The sequence below is a fragment of the Mus pahari genome, chromosome 3 (assembly GCF_900095145.1).
Source record: "Mus pahari chromosome 3, PAHARI_EIJ_v1.1, whole genome shotgun sequence".
Lineage (NCBI taxonomy): Eukaryota > Metazoa > Chordata > Mammalia > Rodentia > Muridae > Mus > Mus pahari.
The window spans coordinates 162,859,470-162,874,307 of record NC_034592.1 but is presented as its reverse complement, the minus strand read 5'-3'; the positions used below and the strand labels follow the sequence as shown (position 1 = coordinate 162,874,307).

Genomic DNA, 14,838 nt, shown 5'->3' with positions numbered 1-14,838 from the left:
CCACCTGGCTTTCTGGGTCCTCTGGCCCCACCTGGCTTTCTGGGTCCTCTGGCCCCACCTGGCTTTCTGGGTCCTCTGGCCCCACCTGGCTTTCTGGGTCCTCTGGCCTCACCTGGCTTTTTGGGTCCTCTGGCCCCACCTGGCTTTTGGGGTCCTCTGGCCCATTCCCATCCTTTTGGGACTCAGGACACTCTGAAGGGGTAGGAGGCAGAGCACTGGCCTGCACTTGAGTGTTACTGGCTACTCCATCACCCTCAGCCCCTTCCTCCACCTTCCTCCGTTTTGTCACCTCATTAGCCACCCTGGCCACAGGACAGGGCTGTCCAGCCTCCCTGGGCTCCTGGCTGGTAGGGCTGAGGGCACACCCCTCAAGGTTGAGGGCAATTTTCTCTACCTCAGAGACACCCTGAGGATCTGGCTCTCCTGGGACCTGCTCCTGCCTGTTCCCCTCCAACTTCCTCTTCTTGCTTTCTTTTGGACTCAGGGACTTAGCCTCATATCTTTGGTCCCCACCCAAGGTTCCCAAATCCTGGGGCTCCTCAGCTGTTCCACTGTCCCCACTCAGGTCCCTTCCAGTTCCACAGGTCCGACCCTGGGTGCCAGCCTCTTGGGAGGGGTCCCCGGAGCCCTCATCTTTATCTGTCTGCCCTAGTCCCATCAGTGGCTGGGGTATAGTCTGGGACCTGAACTTCCGCAGCTTGTCACGGGGCCCCCAGACAAACTCTCGGCGAGGCTTGAAGTGCTCCCACGCAAAGTGCACGAGCTCCCGGCGCTGGTGCCGGCAGCGCACGGCGAACAGGAAGTAGTCCAGGGCACTCTGGCGCACGCTGGGCAGTTTGTGCTGCACTAGGGTCTCCTCCAGGAAGAAGCGCACCAGCGGTGCCTGGTAGTGCTCTAAGCCCAGCTCGCCCAGCGACTTGAGGATGCGTGTAATACGCAGGTTGTTGTGGCTGTGGCTGTGAAGGTAGGTGACAGGAGGTAGGGTGGACCCCACCCTATCTGGCCAAGGCATCCCCAGTCGGCTCCATCTCAAAATTCTAGAGTCTTCTCAGGTCCCCACCTAGGGAAATGACCTGGGTACCCTTGACCTGTGGACAGGATCTGCAAGTCTTGAGAGATGCCCCAGTCCATGGACTCCTGTCTGGGCAACACTGCTGAAAGCTAGAAAGGGCTGACATCCTAGCAGACCCAGAGTGACTAGGCCGTCTGTAGGCCTCCCTTGCTCTGCTTTCTGGGTGGATGGAGGGGATTAAACACTCCCAAGCCAAGGAACTGCTTCATCCATCACCCCACAATTCCTACACAGCAGCACTACACTCTGGGCGAAGCAAGCATCAGAGCCTGTATTTGACCTCTCTGCTTGAAACCCAGCCCCAGATACTAAAGGGAAGCAACAGGGATGGGAGGGTGAGAGCAGGGTCTAGTCCTTACCTGTTGAGGTTGTGGAAGCGTGGCTGGAAGTTCTGTGCACGGCATACAGCGCCTGTGTTCCGGTCCTCAAGTTGGATCCCATAGAAGCCCAGCATGAGCTCATAGGCCCGGACAAGACGCTCTCTGACTTCCTTGGAGCTTTTAAATGCCTAGAAAACAATCTCCTGGGACTCAGGTGGCCCTCACTCATCACTGTTCCCAAGGAACACTGGGTGGGCCCCTGAGTACCAAGTAGGGCAATTTTTTCCTTAGTCCCTGACTCAGCCTGAGGGTAGGACAAAACACACCTCCAGCTTTCTTCTCTGAGAGGCTGAGAGGTCACTTCTATCCTGAGCCACCTGCCACAAGGTGTTCCTTGCTTGGTGGACCTCCTGGCCCTTGGGATCTCTACTACTTAAGTCTCTTAGAGCTGGCCTCCTTTCTCTGAGGTCCTCAAAAGTGGGATCATGGGGCTCTTTTGGCCTGAGACAGGATGACTGCGGGCAGGGGTAGCTCTCCTCCCTCCCCCATTCTGGTGTAGGTGGGATCCTTACCTCGACCTCCTTCAGTGTGAGGGGCTTGGCATGCCAGTTCACTCCTGGTTCCCTCAGGGGAAACAGCCTGAGAAGATGGTGAGGATACAGGCACCTGAGTGCCAGGCAGCAACTCGTTTCATTTAAACTCAGTGCCTCTCTTTCATCTCTGGGAGGAGCCAGCTGGCCTTTCTCACCCGAGGAAGCGGGTAAGGATGGCAGTCGGTCGAGAGCCGGTAAGAGCTTCTCAGACCCCAGCCTAATGCTCAGCGGGCTGTGTGGTACAAAGTCAAAATGGAGGAGACCAGTGTGCCTTTCACCTGTTGGGGCAGAGCTATCCTTCCTAGGGATTCAGTTTGTTCTTTCTTGTCATTAACCCTGCAGAATTATTCCCACAACATACTCCGTGACAAGAGGATACTGGGAGCAGCTCAGTGGGTTGTCCTCAAGCCAAGGGATGTTGTTCTTGCCAGGAAATGGCATCATTTCTGAGTCTGCTTTGTGGTACCTCATTCACATCCTGCTAAAAATCAAGTCAGATGTAGTCCAGCTCCAGCTCCTCCCAGGACATAAAAGCCTGCCCACAGACCTGAGCACAATAGCCCTCATCTAAACCTAGACATGACATGAAAGCTCCCACCTAAGTGTCCAGCCCCTCTTCCCTAAGGCTCAGTCCTACTCACCACTGGATGTAGGAGTGATTCTCTTCCAGGAGGTCATAGCTGTCTTTCCAGTTCTGAAGGATGTCCTCAATGAGAACGCCTGGACACCCCACGGAGAGAAGTTAGCTACAGTGGCCACCTTGACATAGCTCAGAGGACAGATCTATCAAAATCACTACCTACCCCCCAATTCCTTTAGGGTTCTCAGGACTGGGCAGAGCTGTCCATAACTAATCTGATACAAGAACACGCTAGTTTTAGGTAACTAGGCCTACTTCTGTAGGTAAGAGTGCAACACTTCCTCTCTGGGACATAGATCTTCTCAGTCAGGAGGCTCTGTGCTCAAGAAACATCCCCATAGAGACTAAGTGTGGAGCGTGGTCTAGGGAAGGTGTCTTTGAAGGGCCAGGCAGCAAACATCTTGGCTATGGAGACACGTGGCCTTCTCCAGGCTATATCAAAAAGTAACTACATGAATGAACAGAACTCTACTTACTGTTTAGTTTCAAATGTTTATGTCATGAAACATATATGGTGGCTCAGGCCTGCCTACAATTTCAGTACTTGGAAGGCTGAGATGGAAGATCCTGAGTTTGAGGCCAGCCTGGGATGCACAGAAAGACCACCATTTAAAACCCCAAAAGCTTATTCTCTGGCCCTTCAATCTAATATCCTAAGATCTAAGCTCCAACCCCCCTGGCGGTCTGAAGCCATGTTATTGGATTGAGGACAACAGGCAGCCTGAAGCAGAGTGCTAATAGACGGGACAACCGGCCGAGGGCAGAAGGGCTGGGGCTGGGGAGCAGGTACCGTTTGGCTGGAAACAGATCTCATTTCTGTAGAAGCTCAGGTTGCACATGTCTCCATTGCAGTCTTGATCTGTCAAATCCTGAAAAGCCAGAGAAAGGCCGGCTGAGGACTCAGGAGAAACAGCTCTCTCTGAGAGCCCCTCAGACTCATGCAGTCAGCAGTGGGCACAGCTGTTCAAGATCCCAAAGCTCAGCTTGGGATCCTTTCTGTGAGCAAGGGTAGGTTTGGAGGACAACTCAACCTTCATCTCCCCACCAACTGAGGCCACAGATGGTAGCTCCCATTCTGTACCTCAAAAATACCACAGGGACTACCAGCAACTAACTCATGGGTACAGAGGAGACAGTCTGAAAATGATCCCACGTACCAGCCAGGGAGCCCTGTGAGAAGCACTGAGTCACATGTTCTGTCAGGAGGCTGAAGTTAGACCCTCATTTTAAAGCTAGGCTCTGAGGCTCAGGTCGGGCAACATGCTCTACCACTCTATAACTAGAAGGGTATGGATCTGGAATGACAGTGGGCTTGTCTTCCAGACAATGAGGAACACACCCAAGAGCCCAAAGCTGGATGCCCAGCAGACCAGGGGATGTTCTATTTGGGAAGAGGGCTGTGACTTTCAGCAGGGCTGCAGGTACCTACCGGGTAGCTGTGCCGGTATCTCTGCATGTCCTGCATAGCACGCCAGTTTCGGCACCCTGTCATCCTAGACTGGGGAGAGAATACAAGGGATGAAGGCAGCACGGTTTGGGCCGACCATCACTGGGCTCTATGTAAGAGGAATGGGTGTTTCTGTTTCTTCTTCTGGTCCCCACCCAGGGTTCTGAGAAGACAGATCTAGACCCTAGAAGAACATCCTTCTATTTGAACACAGATGTGGCACTACAATAGGCTTAGCAACCACCTCTGCACCTCTTGATACTCGATTTTCCTCTGTAGGGAGTCTTGGCCTAGGCCAGCCTGCAAGCCACCAAGGTGTGTGGCTGATGCTCTTCTGTCTTTGTTTTTTTTTTCTCACTTTGTAGATCAGGCTGGCCTCGAACTCAGAAATCCGCCTGCCTCTGCCTCCCGAGTGCTGGGATTAAAGGCGTGCGCCACCACTGCCCAGCACTCTTCTGTCTGTAAGCCCCAGCTACATCTCCTCCTTGGTCTACTGGTCAACCTCATTTTGGTCCAAGATCTGTATGTGCTCCCCCTCTAACCCCAGTCTCTGAGTACTGTAGTATTTCTCTTCCTATGATTCTGTGAATGGTCACTGGGCTGTATCCCCAAGGGAAGCTACTTTGCCAGCCACAGCCTCAAGAAAAAAACCTAGATGCCTCTGGATGGGTCTGATGGACGGGTGAATGAGGCCTCATCTTTGTAAACCCCTGCTTTTCCCTGGCCCAGTGTGACAAAGACACTGTGCCACTGGGCCTGGGATAGGCTCTTAAGTGACTACTGCTTCAGGCAGGATCTAAAACCTTTTGTGGAGAAACTGCAGTTCTATCAGAGCTTTGGAGAGCCCTTACCACCCACAGGAGGGGTGAGACTGCACTAAAACCTGACTACCCAGCCTCAGCTTCATCCCAATGTGGTCAGGCAGAGGCTAGCTCTGGCCTGCCTGAGAGCGTCTCCAGATTCTGGGCTGCTTTCCCATACACAGCAGACAACCAGAGATAGTAGCAATGGGGAGAATGGATTCTGGGGTCAGAATCCTCTATCTTATTTTTTTCTAGGCTCTCCATCACACCCGGAATCACAGCTATAAGCAGGCCAGTTCGTTTTACAGAACGCCACTGAGGTGTACATGAGGCTTGATACAAACGTGTAACGGGAACATGCTCCGGTGGCAACAAAAGTTACCAGAGCTAAGGGCAGACAGAGACCCCTGCTCCCAGCGTCCTAGCCGGGGTCACTTCTGAGTCAGTGGAGGCTGTCTGAAATGGAGTGGGGGCTGTGTGGGGTGGAGGGAAGGCAACCCGAGGAAAGGCCGCCCACGCAGGATGAGGCCCTGGGGCGCGCTCTGACGTCACCCACGGACGACCCCCCCATCAGTCGCTTCCCTGACGTCACCAGCGCTCGGTCCGCCACGGCCTGGGCCCGGCGCCCCCCTAGGGGATAGCGGCCTGGGTCGGGCGATCACGGCCTGACGTCGTCCTGCCGCCCTCCCGTCCTCCCGCGCCGCACCTGGAACAGGCCTGGTCGTGCCTCCTCCGCGTCGCCGTCATCGTCGCCCGTGTCCTCATCGGTCGTATCATCCGCCTGGCCATCCTCGCCGTCCTCCTCGCTCTCGTCCTCCCAGGTGGAATCGCAGTCCCGGTCGTCCATACTCGACAGGCTGAACCCGCTTTCCGCGGAAAGGAAAGTGAAAGAGGAGGAAGCGCGGGGGCGGGGCGGCGCCAGGTCCCGCCCACCGCTCAGTTTCCGCCCTTGCGCGGAGTCCCCCCAGCAAAGGCTGCTACGCTCGGAGCTAGGCGGGAAGCGGTGTCCTGGAGAAGGCAGCCCCCCGCCCCCCGCCCCCCGCCCCCAGAAGGACAACCCCCCTGGAGGCGCGTGCACCGGGATTCCTGCCTCTGTCCCCTCCGGGAAGACGCAATACCTCGGACTCAGGCCCAGGTCCTCCCCCTTAAGATTTCACTTCCCTGCAGACTGTCCAGAGGGATGCTACGGAGGTTTCTCCTCAGTCCTATGGGAAGCGCCTCTTCCTGCCGCGGAGAGGACTTTCTAGGTACAGGTTCCTAATCTTTGTCGACCTAACTGCAGATCTTCCTGGCTGCCCTGTGTCCATACTAGCTCACTTTGTATCTCTGTGTGATTGTGTGTACGTGTTTGGCTGCCCAAGGACACCAGAGGTCGGTATTGAGTATTTCCTGAGTAGGTTGTTCACACTTTCATTCGGAGCCGAGCTCTCACCTTACCTGGAATGCATAGGTTACATGAGGTTGCTAAGCAGTAAATCCCTGGGACACTACTGTCTCTGCCTCCCCAGCACCGTAATTACAGGTACACACCACTAAGCTCAGCTTCTAGGTGGTACTCAAACGCAGGTTCTCCTGTTAGCAAGGCTCCCCACCCCCCAATTGAGCCAGCTCCACACTCCCTCTGCTTTGTGAGTTCAGTCCAACCCCTGCCCACTGCAGGTTTCCTGGGCTCGTGTGGCTAGGTAGCCTTTGGATGTTAGTTAGGTGGACTCTACTGCCGACTGTGGCCATGAACTTGACCTTGTTATGTAACATACTGTTTAAGCAAGAAAGCAATGGAAGGTAAAGGAGATGTGGGTGAGCAGCAGGGGAAAGGACCCTCAGTCCACCATGGATGAAGTTTCTTACCAGTTGTGAGTTCTCAATTCTAGGACAGTTAACAAAATTTGCTTGAAGACTGCCTACATAGAGAAAATAATCCTTTTATATAGCCATATTCCAAATAATGTTAATCAGGCTTATATGTATATGTTTATGACCTTCAAGTGTGGCCTTCTTGACTAAATGTGAACCTGAAACATTCTGGGAATCTCAAGGTGAAAATATATTGTGTCTCTATATTTATAGAGTATAAATATATCTACCTATAACAATCCAGTATGTAACAGGGACTACAGTATGATGCTAAAGTTACGTAGTTCCTTGAGTTGGAACCTCAGAAACCACCAAAATCATACTGATGGGCTACTGTGCAGACTTGTTTCTCAGTCCCTGGGACCCAGATAGTACAAGACAAGTGCTGACTTCTGCAAGTTGTCTTTGATCTCCACATGTGCACCTGTACAAATACATATGCTTGTTAAATAAATAAAAATGTAAACTCAGTGGCTGTCTCTGATCTCCTCCCCACTGCTTCTGACACCAACCCTGCTCAGGCTGGGACCTGGTTAAAATGCCATTAGATAGGGAAACCGTGCATGGGGTGTTAGTGGGTGCTTGGGTAGACACCCCCTCTCCCACAACTGTCCTAGGAAGCTGAAAGATGGATGTGCTAGTGCAGTATCCGTAAACCCAGTTGTCAGTGACATCTCATAGGGGCACAGGGACATGCCTGTGAGCCACAAGGTCAGAACAACTCAGGAAGGCAGCAGGTTTGAGTTCAGATTGGGACACTGGGCTGTTGGGGATCAACTGGAAAATAATAGACTCAAGGCAAATGCCTTGACCAGGCCCACCTGTTTGCTTTCATGCCCCTAGATTGTTCTTTCAGACGGGTTTAGAAGAGTGAGCCTGACCAGAGAGGGCTGCCCTCCTGATCATCACATACTGCTCGTCAGGGTCATCGCCATCTGCGCCCCATTTCTCTCGCTAGTGCTAGATTCAACAGTTAGGCTTCTTCCACAGAACAAGCCTCTAGGAGTGGACACTGGGTAGGGACAGGGTAGAGTAGCCCCAAGCTGTTTCCCAAAACATGCTGTAACACTGCTCTCCCTGTCTTGCACTGAACACACAAGTGCTGGTCTAGGTCTGAACATAGTCTACAGTGCTACACTTCATCTCAGGGGCTGCAGGCCTTTACCTTCTGCCCAATTCCAGCAGGCAGCCAGGACCTTGTCCAGGCTCTACAGAAAGACCCAGAGACCTTCCCCTGCTGGTCGTTCCTAGAAAGCAGGCCAGACTAGGTCAGCTCACCTGTGTCAACTCAGTATGCTCTCTGTGCCAGGGAGCTGGGTCTAGTGGTACATTTATGGTGACCCAACTGCCCTGACTTTAAGTGACTGGTATAGGCCAGCTTGGAGTGCAACAGTGGGCCAGTTCTCATTGCCTGGGACCCTGCAGATGGCAGCAGGGATTTCAGTCACAGGCAGTAGTCAAGATGGTCTGGAGAGTACACTGTGCCCATTTCACCCAACAGCTGGACTTGGCTATGGAAGGACCCCAGGCAGCAGCCAGGTAGGCAGGGGTTGGGGTTGGGGGTTAGAGGTGGGTGTCCTGCAAGTCTCTGATGAAGGCGCATAACCTCACTCATCACTGCATTCAGTGACGCCAAGTCGTCATCTTAAGTGCACTCTACAGTTACGAATCCTGGAGTGGGGGGAACCCTTTCCTATGTAGGAAAAAATTAAAAACCAACTTATTTTAGTAGCAAATCATATAACTCCCAAGGTAGTTTTTTTTAATGCTTTAATATTCTGCAAATGAAAATGTACTTCAACCATCAGGCCATTGGTTTTTCAGCCTGATGGCAGTTCCTTTGTTCCACTTCCTTTTTTGGTCTTTTCCAAGTTACTAAAATTACAAAAATAACCGCTAAAAATTCTCTGTATCTGGCATATAAAAACAGCCAGATGTATCTCAGTAGTTACCTTAAAACAAAACAGCTCAAAAAAACACAACACAGGTTTAACTTCTGCAGTATTTTTCTTCATACAAAACACTAATAAAATAGGCTTCTTAAAAATTAAATAGTGAAATACCAACTAAGTTATATACACTATTACAGTACAAGTGAATGAGGCAAAATATCCAGTTCTATCTCCCAGGTGGGGAGGCCTTCTGTGCACAGTGTGTGCTGTGTGAACTCCAAAGACACCTTCTCTGTGCACAGTGGAGTCTTACAGGAAAAGCAGATGCAAAGAGTGGGCACCCAGGGAGGATGCGTGGCTCCTGAGGACAGTGAGGCTGGCGTCTTATTGCTGACTCTTGGTCCTCTGGCCCCACACACCTGCTCTTCTCCACACACTGTGGGCACAAGGGAACCAGCCAGGAGAAAGCCAGAGGCTGGCTCAGGGGCTTTGCCATCCGCAGAGTGGACAAGGGTCTTGCTGGCCTTTTGGACCAATCAAGTGCTCTGGAGGTCTGATGACACAGCGGAAGCCCCACTAGCATCTCTGCTGGATGGCCACATTCACCCAGGGACCTGAAGATAGGCAGCTGGAGCATCTCTGTGGCAACCTGAGGCTGAGGTGTCTATGTGCGGCGCCTCTTGGCAGCACTGGGGCTGGAGGGATTGCTGTTGGCAGTCAGGACCTTGTCAGTGACCCGGCTGCGTTTCCGCTTGTCTGCCCCTTCTTTGCACCCCAAGTCTGAGGAGTTCTTCTCTTTGTCTTTGCTGGATTTTTCTAATGCTTTCCCCAAGCTCCCTGAAGATGAAAAAACTGAGAAACAAAATCATTTGGCTGAAAATAGAATATACAGAAACTCATCTCATAGAATATACAGAAACTCTTCTCATTTTCCTGTTCAGCTAGAGAAATCAGAGGCACATCAGGCTCTTTGTACCCAGTATGATGCCCTGGGTAAGTGCCCTGAACAGCTGGGCTTGAAGAGAAACCTGGTGTCCCAGGGGGTCTCCTGTCTGAGCCCACCCGATGGTCCTGGCCTTGGCCCCTTCCTTCTTGGCCCTCAGAGGTCCCCAGCCTTGGCCTTGGTTCCTTCCTTCATGGGCCTCAGAGGCTATCCTGCCTAAGATGACCTGCACTGAGTTCATCTTTAAGTGACCATTTACTCCTGACTCCATGGCTTCCTGACCTCACTCTGCCTGAGGCTGGCCTGCAGTGAGGAGACTGGGGGAGACATGTTTGCTCCAAAGGGCACTTCACACTCACCATCATCAGCCCCACTGTGGGGGTCCACATCCTCCTTCATCTCCTCCTTCATTTCTTCTTCAATGACCACTTTTCCTGTGGAGGAGACAGCTGCCGTTCACTGGAAACCCACGGTGGTGGCCAGCGCTGGGGGACGGTCTGGCCATGACTGCTTCCGATTCTCGCTGCCCACACAGGCCTCGGCGTCCATCACGAGACGGCATCCATCAGGAGACTGCCTTTGAGCACCGCTCTCCCCAGCCCTTGGCTCCCAAAACCTCCCAGGTGCCACTGGAGGCATGGTCTGAGCAGGATCCTTACACCTCCCTGGAGGCCCCAGACCTCCCCACCTTTGGCCTGGTGAGGCTTTTTTTATTCCCAGCCCTGGTGGTGGCCGAGTCTCACCTTCTCGGACTTCCTGAATGATCTCATCTGGAAGGACAAAGTTCCTCTCTGGATTTGGGAATGGAAGAATCTCAGACTCGTGCTGCCGGCACAAAGCATTTTGTATTTTCAAGAAACAGAAAACAGGATCTCAGCTCACTAAGATGTACAGGAGGGGCAGGCTGGAGGCTGCGAGCTGGTGGCGTCCTTGTCCCAGCTTGCAGAGTCCACCTCAGCTGGGCTTTTCAGATGATTAGAGAGGGCCAGGCTAGCACCACACCAGCCAAACACGACCAGAGGAGAGGACCATGCCACTGAACGAGCCCTGGAGACCCAGCAGCTCTGCTGATGCGCACACGAGGACATGACCCCGCTCACCACTGTAACACTCTCAAAAGGCCAATGTATCCAGGGGCACCATGATCAACCAAAGGCACCCACAGCTCTACCTATCCTGGTCACCTAGTCTCACTGCCTGTCAGACACTACAGACAAACCTGACTAGCAAGGTTACTAGTTACCTGCATACCCATCAGCCACTGCCAGCTCTCCAAACCAGAGTTACCTAGCTACCCGTCAAGACACAGCTATCTCTAGGCTCTCTGAAGAGGAGTCTGGCTCTCACAGTATACCGACTCTCAAAGAACTGTGGACCCTCCAATACCGACACTGTACCTCACTGCTTTTTACGGTAGCTGAGGCTTCTTTGTCATCTCAGACCTCAACTATCACCTCGACGCTTTTTGTGCCACCCAATCTAAAGTAGGTAGGTGCCCTGAAAAAGTAGTCAAAGATCACTAGTTTGTGCTTTTCACAGCAGGACTTAAGCTCTCCCGAGGAAGGAGCCTCATCTTTTGAGATCGCCTCTGCTCTCTGCCCTGTATCACAGCTGACAGGAACTGGGACTTGACTCCACGGTCAGCCGGTAAATGGGCAGGCCAGGGTCCAACTCACCAGTGCCTGCATGTCGTACATAGTGCTCAGATGGTCCCAGATCACCTTGGATGGAACCTGGCGCCCAATATTCTGGCTGAACTTGTCTCGGATACAAATCATGTGGAAGTGCCGATTCACCCCTGAGAGGCAGGACAGTGGGTTGAGGGTTAGGACAGCACCTCTGTGCGTAGGACATGGGTGTAGGAGGGGCAGGAGTGGACAAACCGCAGGTGCAAGTGCTGCAGGAGTCACATGTCAAAGGGGAAGAGAGGTGCCACAAGGTAGGTGGGTGTTCCGGGGGCTAGGGTGTATAGTAGGCGGGTCCAGGGCAAGGGGGCTGCAGAGGCGGGGAGAATGGAGGCGTTCCCTGGGGTAGGAGTGTCTCAAGGGCAGGGAAGTCAGGAGTGTCCCCAGGGAGAGGGGTTCTCGGGCAGGAAAGTCATAGGCTCTTCTCTTGGACTAGTAGGACACCCCAGAGTGGGAGGTCCCGTCCCGTGCGAGGTCGCAGGCTCCGCCAGCCCGCCCGACGGTTTATCCCGCCCCACCCCCACGCCGGTGCGCGGCGCGGCGCTCACCGACAGGCTTGTGGCCCAGCATGGCGTGGAAGAGGCACACTTCCACCTCAGGGCTCCACACCACCGTCTCCTCAGCAGGGCTCGGGGCTGCCTCGCCTGGGCCCTTGTCGCCTGGGGCGCCCGTGCCGCCCACCTCGGCCTCCCCCATGGCCGCCGGCGAGCGACGAGCGCCCGGCGCGAGAAGGGCCACTACAGGCTCCGCGCAGGCGCACTTGGTGTGGAGGGCGCGCACTCGCAGGGCTGGAGAACGCCGCGTGCCCGCGTCCGCGCAGGCGCAACGGAGACTGGCTTCCGGTGCAGCAGCGACTCCTGGTGGTTGATCCTTTTACTGCCTATGGCTCTGTCCGGAGAGGGAGCAGGAACAAACCTTATGCTTTAAAAATGCACTAGATGGGCGTGGTGACACACTCCTTTAATTCTAGCTCTCTCTCTCTCTCGAGAGGCAGGAGTTCTGAGTCAGCCAAGCCTGCATAGCATGACACACACGGCCCAAAAATCTGGGCTTCACCTGATTAGGTAATTTGGAAAAGAACTCAGGTTGCACAGCTACAAGTGACATGTGTGTCTCCCGTTGCCAGAGATAAATTGTACAATATGTAAATTACACTTCACTAAAACTGTTTAAGAAAAATAGTTTAAACAACAACAGCAGCAGCAGCAACAATAACAACAACAACAACAAAACCCCATGGGCTAGTGAGGTGGCCCATCTAATAGAGATCCTTGTGCAGAAGCCGGTAACTGGAGCTCCACCCCTGGATCCTAGAGGGGGCAGGAGAGGAGCAATTCTTAGGAGTTGTACTCTAGAGCTGGAGACATGCATGGCTCAGAGGTTAAGAGCACTGACTGCTCTACCAGAAGTCCTGAGTTCAATTCCCAGCAACCACATGGTGGCTCACAATCAATCATCTATAATGGGGTCTGATGCCCTCTTCTGGTGTATCTGAAGATAGCTACAGCGTAGTCATATAAATAAAATGAGTAAAAAAAAAGTTGTATTCTAACCTCTATATGTATTCCATGGTGTATGCACACTTGCACACACACACCATAAATAATTAAAAATTTTAAAGCCCAACAACCACATTTTGTAGGAGTGAAGCTCTGCTTATCTTTCAGTAGCCCTGACCTAGATGCATGACAATCTTAGAATTAAGTGCTTCCTTGGCATCAGAAGACAGAAATCGGGCTGGTGAGATGGCTCAGCGGGTAAGAGCACCCGACTGCTCTTCTGAAGGTCCTGAGTTCAAATCCCAGCAACCACATGGTGGCTCACAACCATCCGTCATGAGATCTGACTCCCTCTCTGGAGTGTCTGAAGACAGCTACAGTGTACTTACATATAATAAATAAATACATCTTTAAAAAGAAGAAGAAGAAGAAGAAGAAGAAGAAGAAGAAGAAGAAGAAGAAGAAGAAGAAGAAGAAGAAGAAGAAGAAGAAGACAGAAATCCGGGTCCTGTTGGCCTGGCCACCTACCTGTACCTCCATCTTGTCCTTACAGTGGATCCCCTCCAGAAGTGGGTGGATGATTAATTCAGACTCTCAGAATTTCAGGCAGGTGTTAGTAGCTCTACATGGGATTGGATAGGGCCAAGGGCTGGGCACAGCAGCCTTAAGAACATGGTCATTACTGGGTCTGAGTCACCCCAGTCAGCTGTAACATGGGTCCTACCCTGCCACTCATCCAGGCTTACCCATCCTTCATCCATGGGCAGACATCAGAATCCCTTTTCTAACTGATGCCTCTCAGACTAAGATGTTGAGAACCTTTGTTCTCCTTTGTGCTATGGGACCACTGTAGCTCTGAACTTTTGGTTATAATTAAGAGTCATTTGCTGAGCTGGGCGTGGTGGCGCACGCCTTTAATCCCAGCACTTGGGAGGCAGAGGCAGGTGGATTTCTGAGTTTGAGGCCAGCCTGGTCTACAGAGTGAGTTCCAGGACAGTCAGGGCTATACAGAGAAACCCTGTCTCGGGAAAAAAAAAAAAAAAAAAAAGAATCATTTGCTGGCTACCACAAGCCTTGAATCCAGTCCTGGCACTCCACTTACCCGCACTCCACTTACCCCTCATTCAGGCCCGTAACCAGCCAATGCTCACAGCAGGGAACCACGGAGGGTGCTGGCTCTGGCCAGTCTCATTGTCTGGGACAGCTCAGGGCTCAGAGCCAGTCAGCAGTCTGTGACCAGGCTTCAGCTTCAGCTTTCCCACTGTGAAAGTATAGCTGGTGGAAAAGTTCCCACAGTGCCATGGGGGAGGTGTGGCCCAATAAAGCTTCATAAGGGGCGTGGGATCACTGCTATCATGAGAATATGATGCAGATGGAGTTATGATCTCACAGGGGCCATGCCCTTGCCTCTGCCTGGCTGGCATGCAGAACTTGGCTTAGTTACTGTAAGGCTGGGTGAAGCATAATCTACCATCTGGGACCTGCCATAAAGCAAGTTCCCAACCTAAGAGCTGCCACACATTAAGTGCCCAGGAGCTGGTGTTCAGAATAATATCTTGATTATTCTCTAAACATCTAAGGCATGGTAGACTTTACTGCTGACTGCTTCTGGGTCTCGTCCACCCCTACCAGGTAGGATCCTCCTTCAATTTGGAGTGCCTCCTTCTGCAGGGAGCTTCCCTATGTAACCCTCAACCTCATCTATCCTAGCTGGTCCTCTGTTCTCAGACCACATCCCACGAGCCATGACATTTGCAAACATCCATCTATTTCAGAACGTGTGATTGGCAATATAGACTTGATGCCTATAGACAGGTTGGATGGTTTAGGAGAGAAGAATGACTTCATTCTTTCTTTCCACAAAGCCACAGCAGGTCTCTGCAGAACAGACTCTCTGTCAGTTAATAGGAAGTAGTTGAGCGCTGAGGTCAGCAGCTAAGACTTGGCTTACTATCCCATGCTAACTTCTCATTTTTATAAACATGTAGGCTCTCTAGTCCAAACCCATGAATTAAGAGGAAGCTGTGCTTGTTCATTTTGTAGCGCTCCTGTGATAATCACTTTCTAACAAGGAGCTGTAGAGAAACCAC

General features: G+C 52.4%; 2 protein-coding genes across 3 annotated transcripts in view; both read right to left on the bottom strand.

The window, feature by feature from the left end:
* Ogfr (opioid growth factor receptor) overlaps positions 1 to 5,804 on the bottom strand; it is a 6,420-nt gene extending 616 nt beyond the window's left edge. The window contains 8 exon segments of the mRNA XM_021193631.2: position 1; positions 4 to 956; positions 1,432 to 1,580; positions 1,965 to 2,031; positions 2,627 to 2,705; positions 3,416 to 3,494; positions 4,055 to 4,123; positions 5,582 to 5,804. The exon segment at position 1 is cut by the window's left edge and continues 616 nt beyond it. Coding sequence (XP_021049290.1) covers position 1; positions 4 to 956; positions 1,432 to 1,580; positions 1,965 to 2,031; positions 2,627 to 2,705; positions 3,416 to 3,494; positions 4,055 to 4,123; positions 5,582 to 5,722 — 1,538 coding nt within the window. The 5' untranslated portion in view covers positions 5,723 to 5,804.
* Positions 5,805 to 8,495: 2,691 nt separating this feature from the next.
* Positions 8,496 to 12,004, bottom strand: Mrgbp (MRG domain binding protein). Of its 2 annotated transcripts, XM_021193601.1 has the most exons (5): positions 11,798 to 12,004; positions 11,241 to 11,362; positions 10,308 to 10,389; positions 9,924 to 9,998; positions 8,496 to 9,473 (listed from the first exon to the last, which is right to left on the bottom strand). In XM_021193601.1, exons 1-5 carry the CDS (start codon positions 11,943 to 11,945, stop codon positions 9,286 to 9,288), a joined length of 615 nt encoding a protein of 204 aa, XP_021049260.1. In that variant the 5' UTR covers positions 11,946 to 12,004; the 3' UTR covers positions 8,496 to 9,285. The 2 variants fall into 2 exon arrangements, 1 of the variants encoding a protein (XP_021049260.1); XR_002380369.2 differs by having other exon boundaries at positions 9,924 to 10,389; positions 11,798 to 11,977.
* Between the last annotated feature and the right edge of the window lie 2,834 nt (positions 12,005 to 14,838).

Coding starts and splice junctions, on each gene's coding strand:
- Mrgbp (XM_021193601.1), bottom strand. CDS start 11,945: ATGGGGGAGGCCGAGGTGGGCGGCACGGGCGCCCCAGGCGACAAGGGC. Junction 10,390..11,240: donor TGTACGACATGCAGGCACTG/GTGAGTTGGACC, acceptor TTGTGCCGGCAG/CACGAGTCTGAGATTCTTCC. Junction 9,474..9,923: donor CCACAGTGGGGCTGATGATG/GTGAGTGTGAAG, acceptor TTTGTTTCTCAG/TTTTTTCATCTTCAGGGAGC.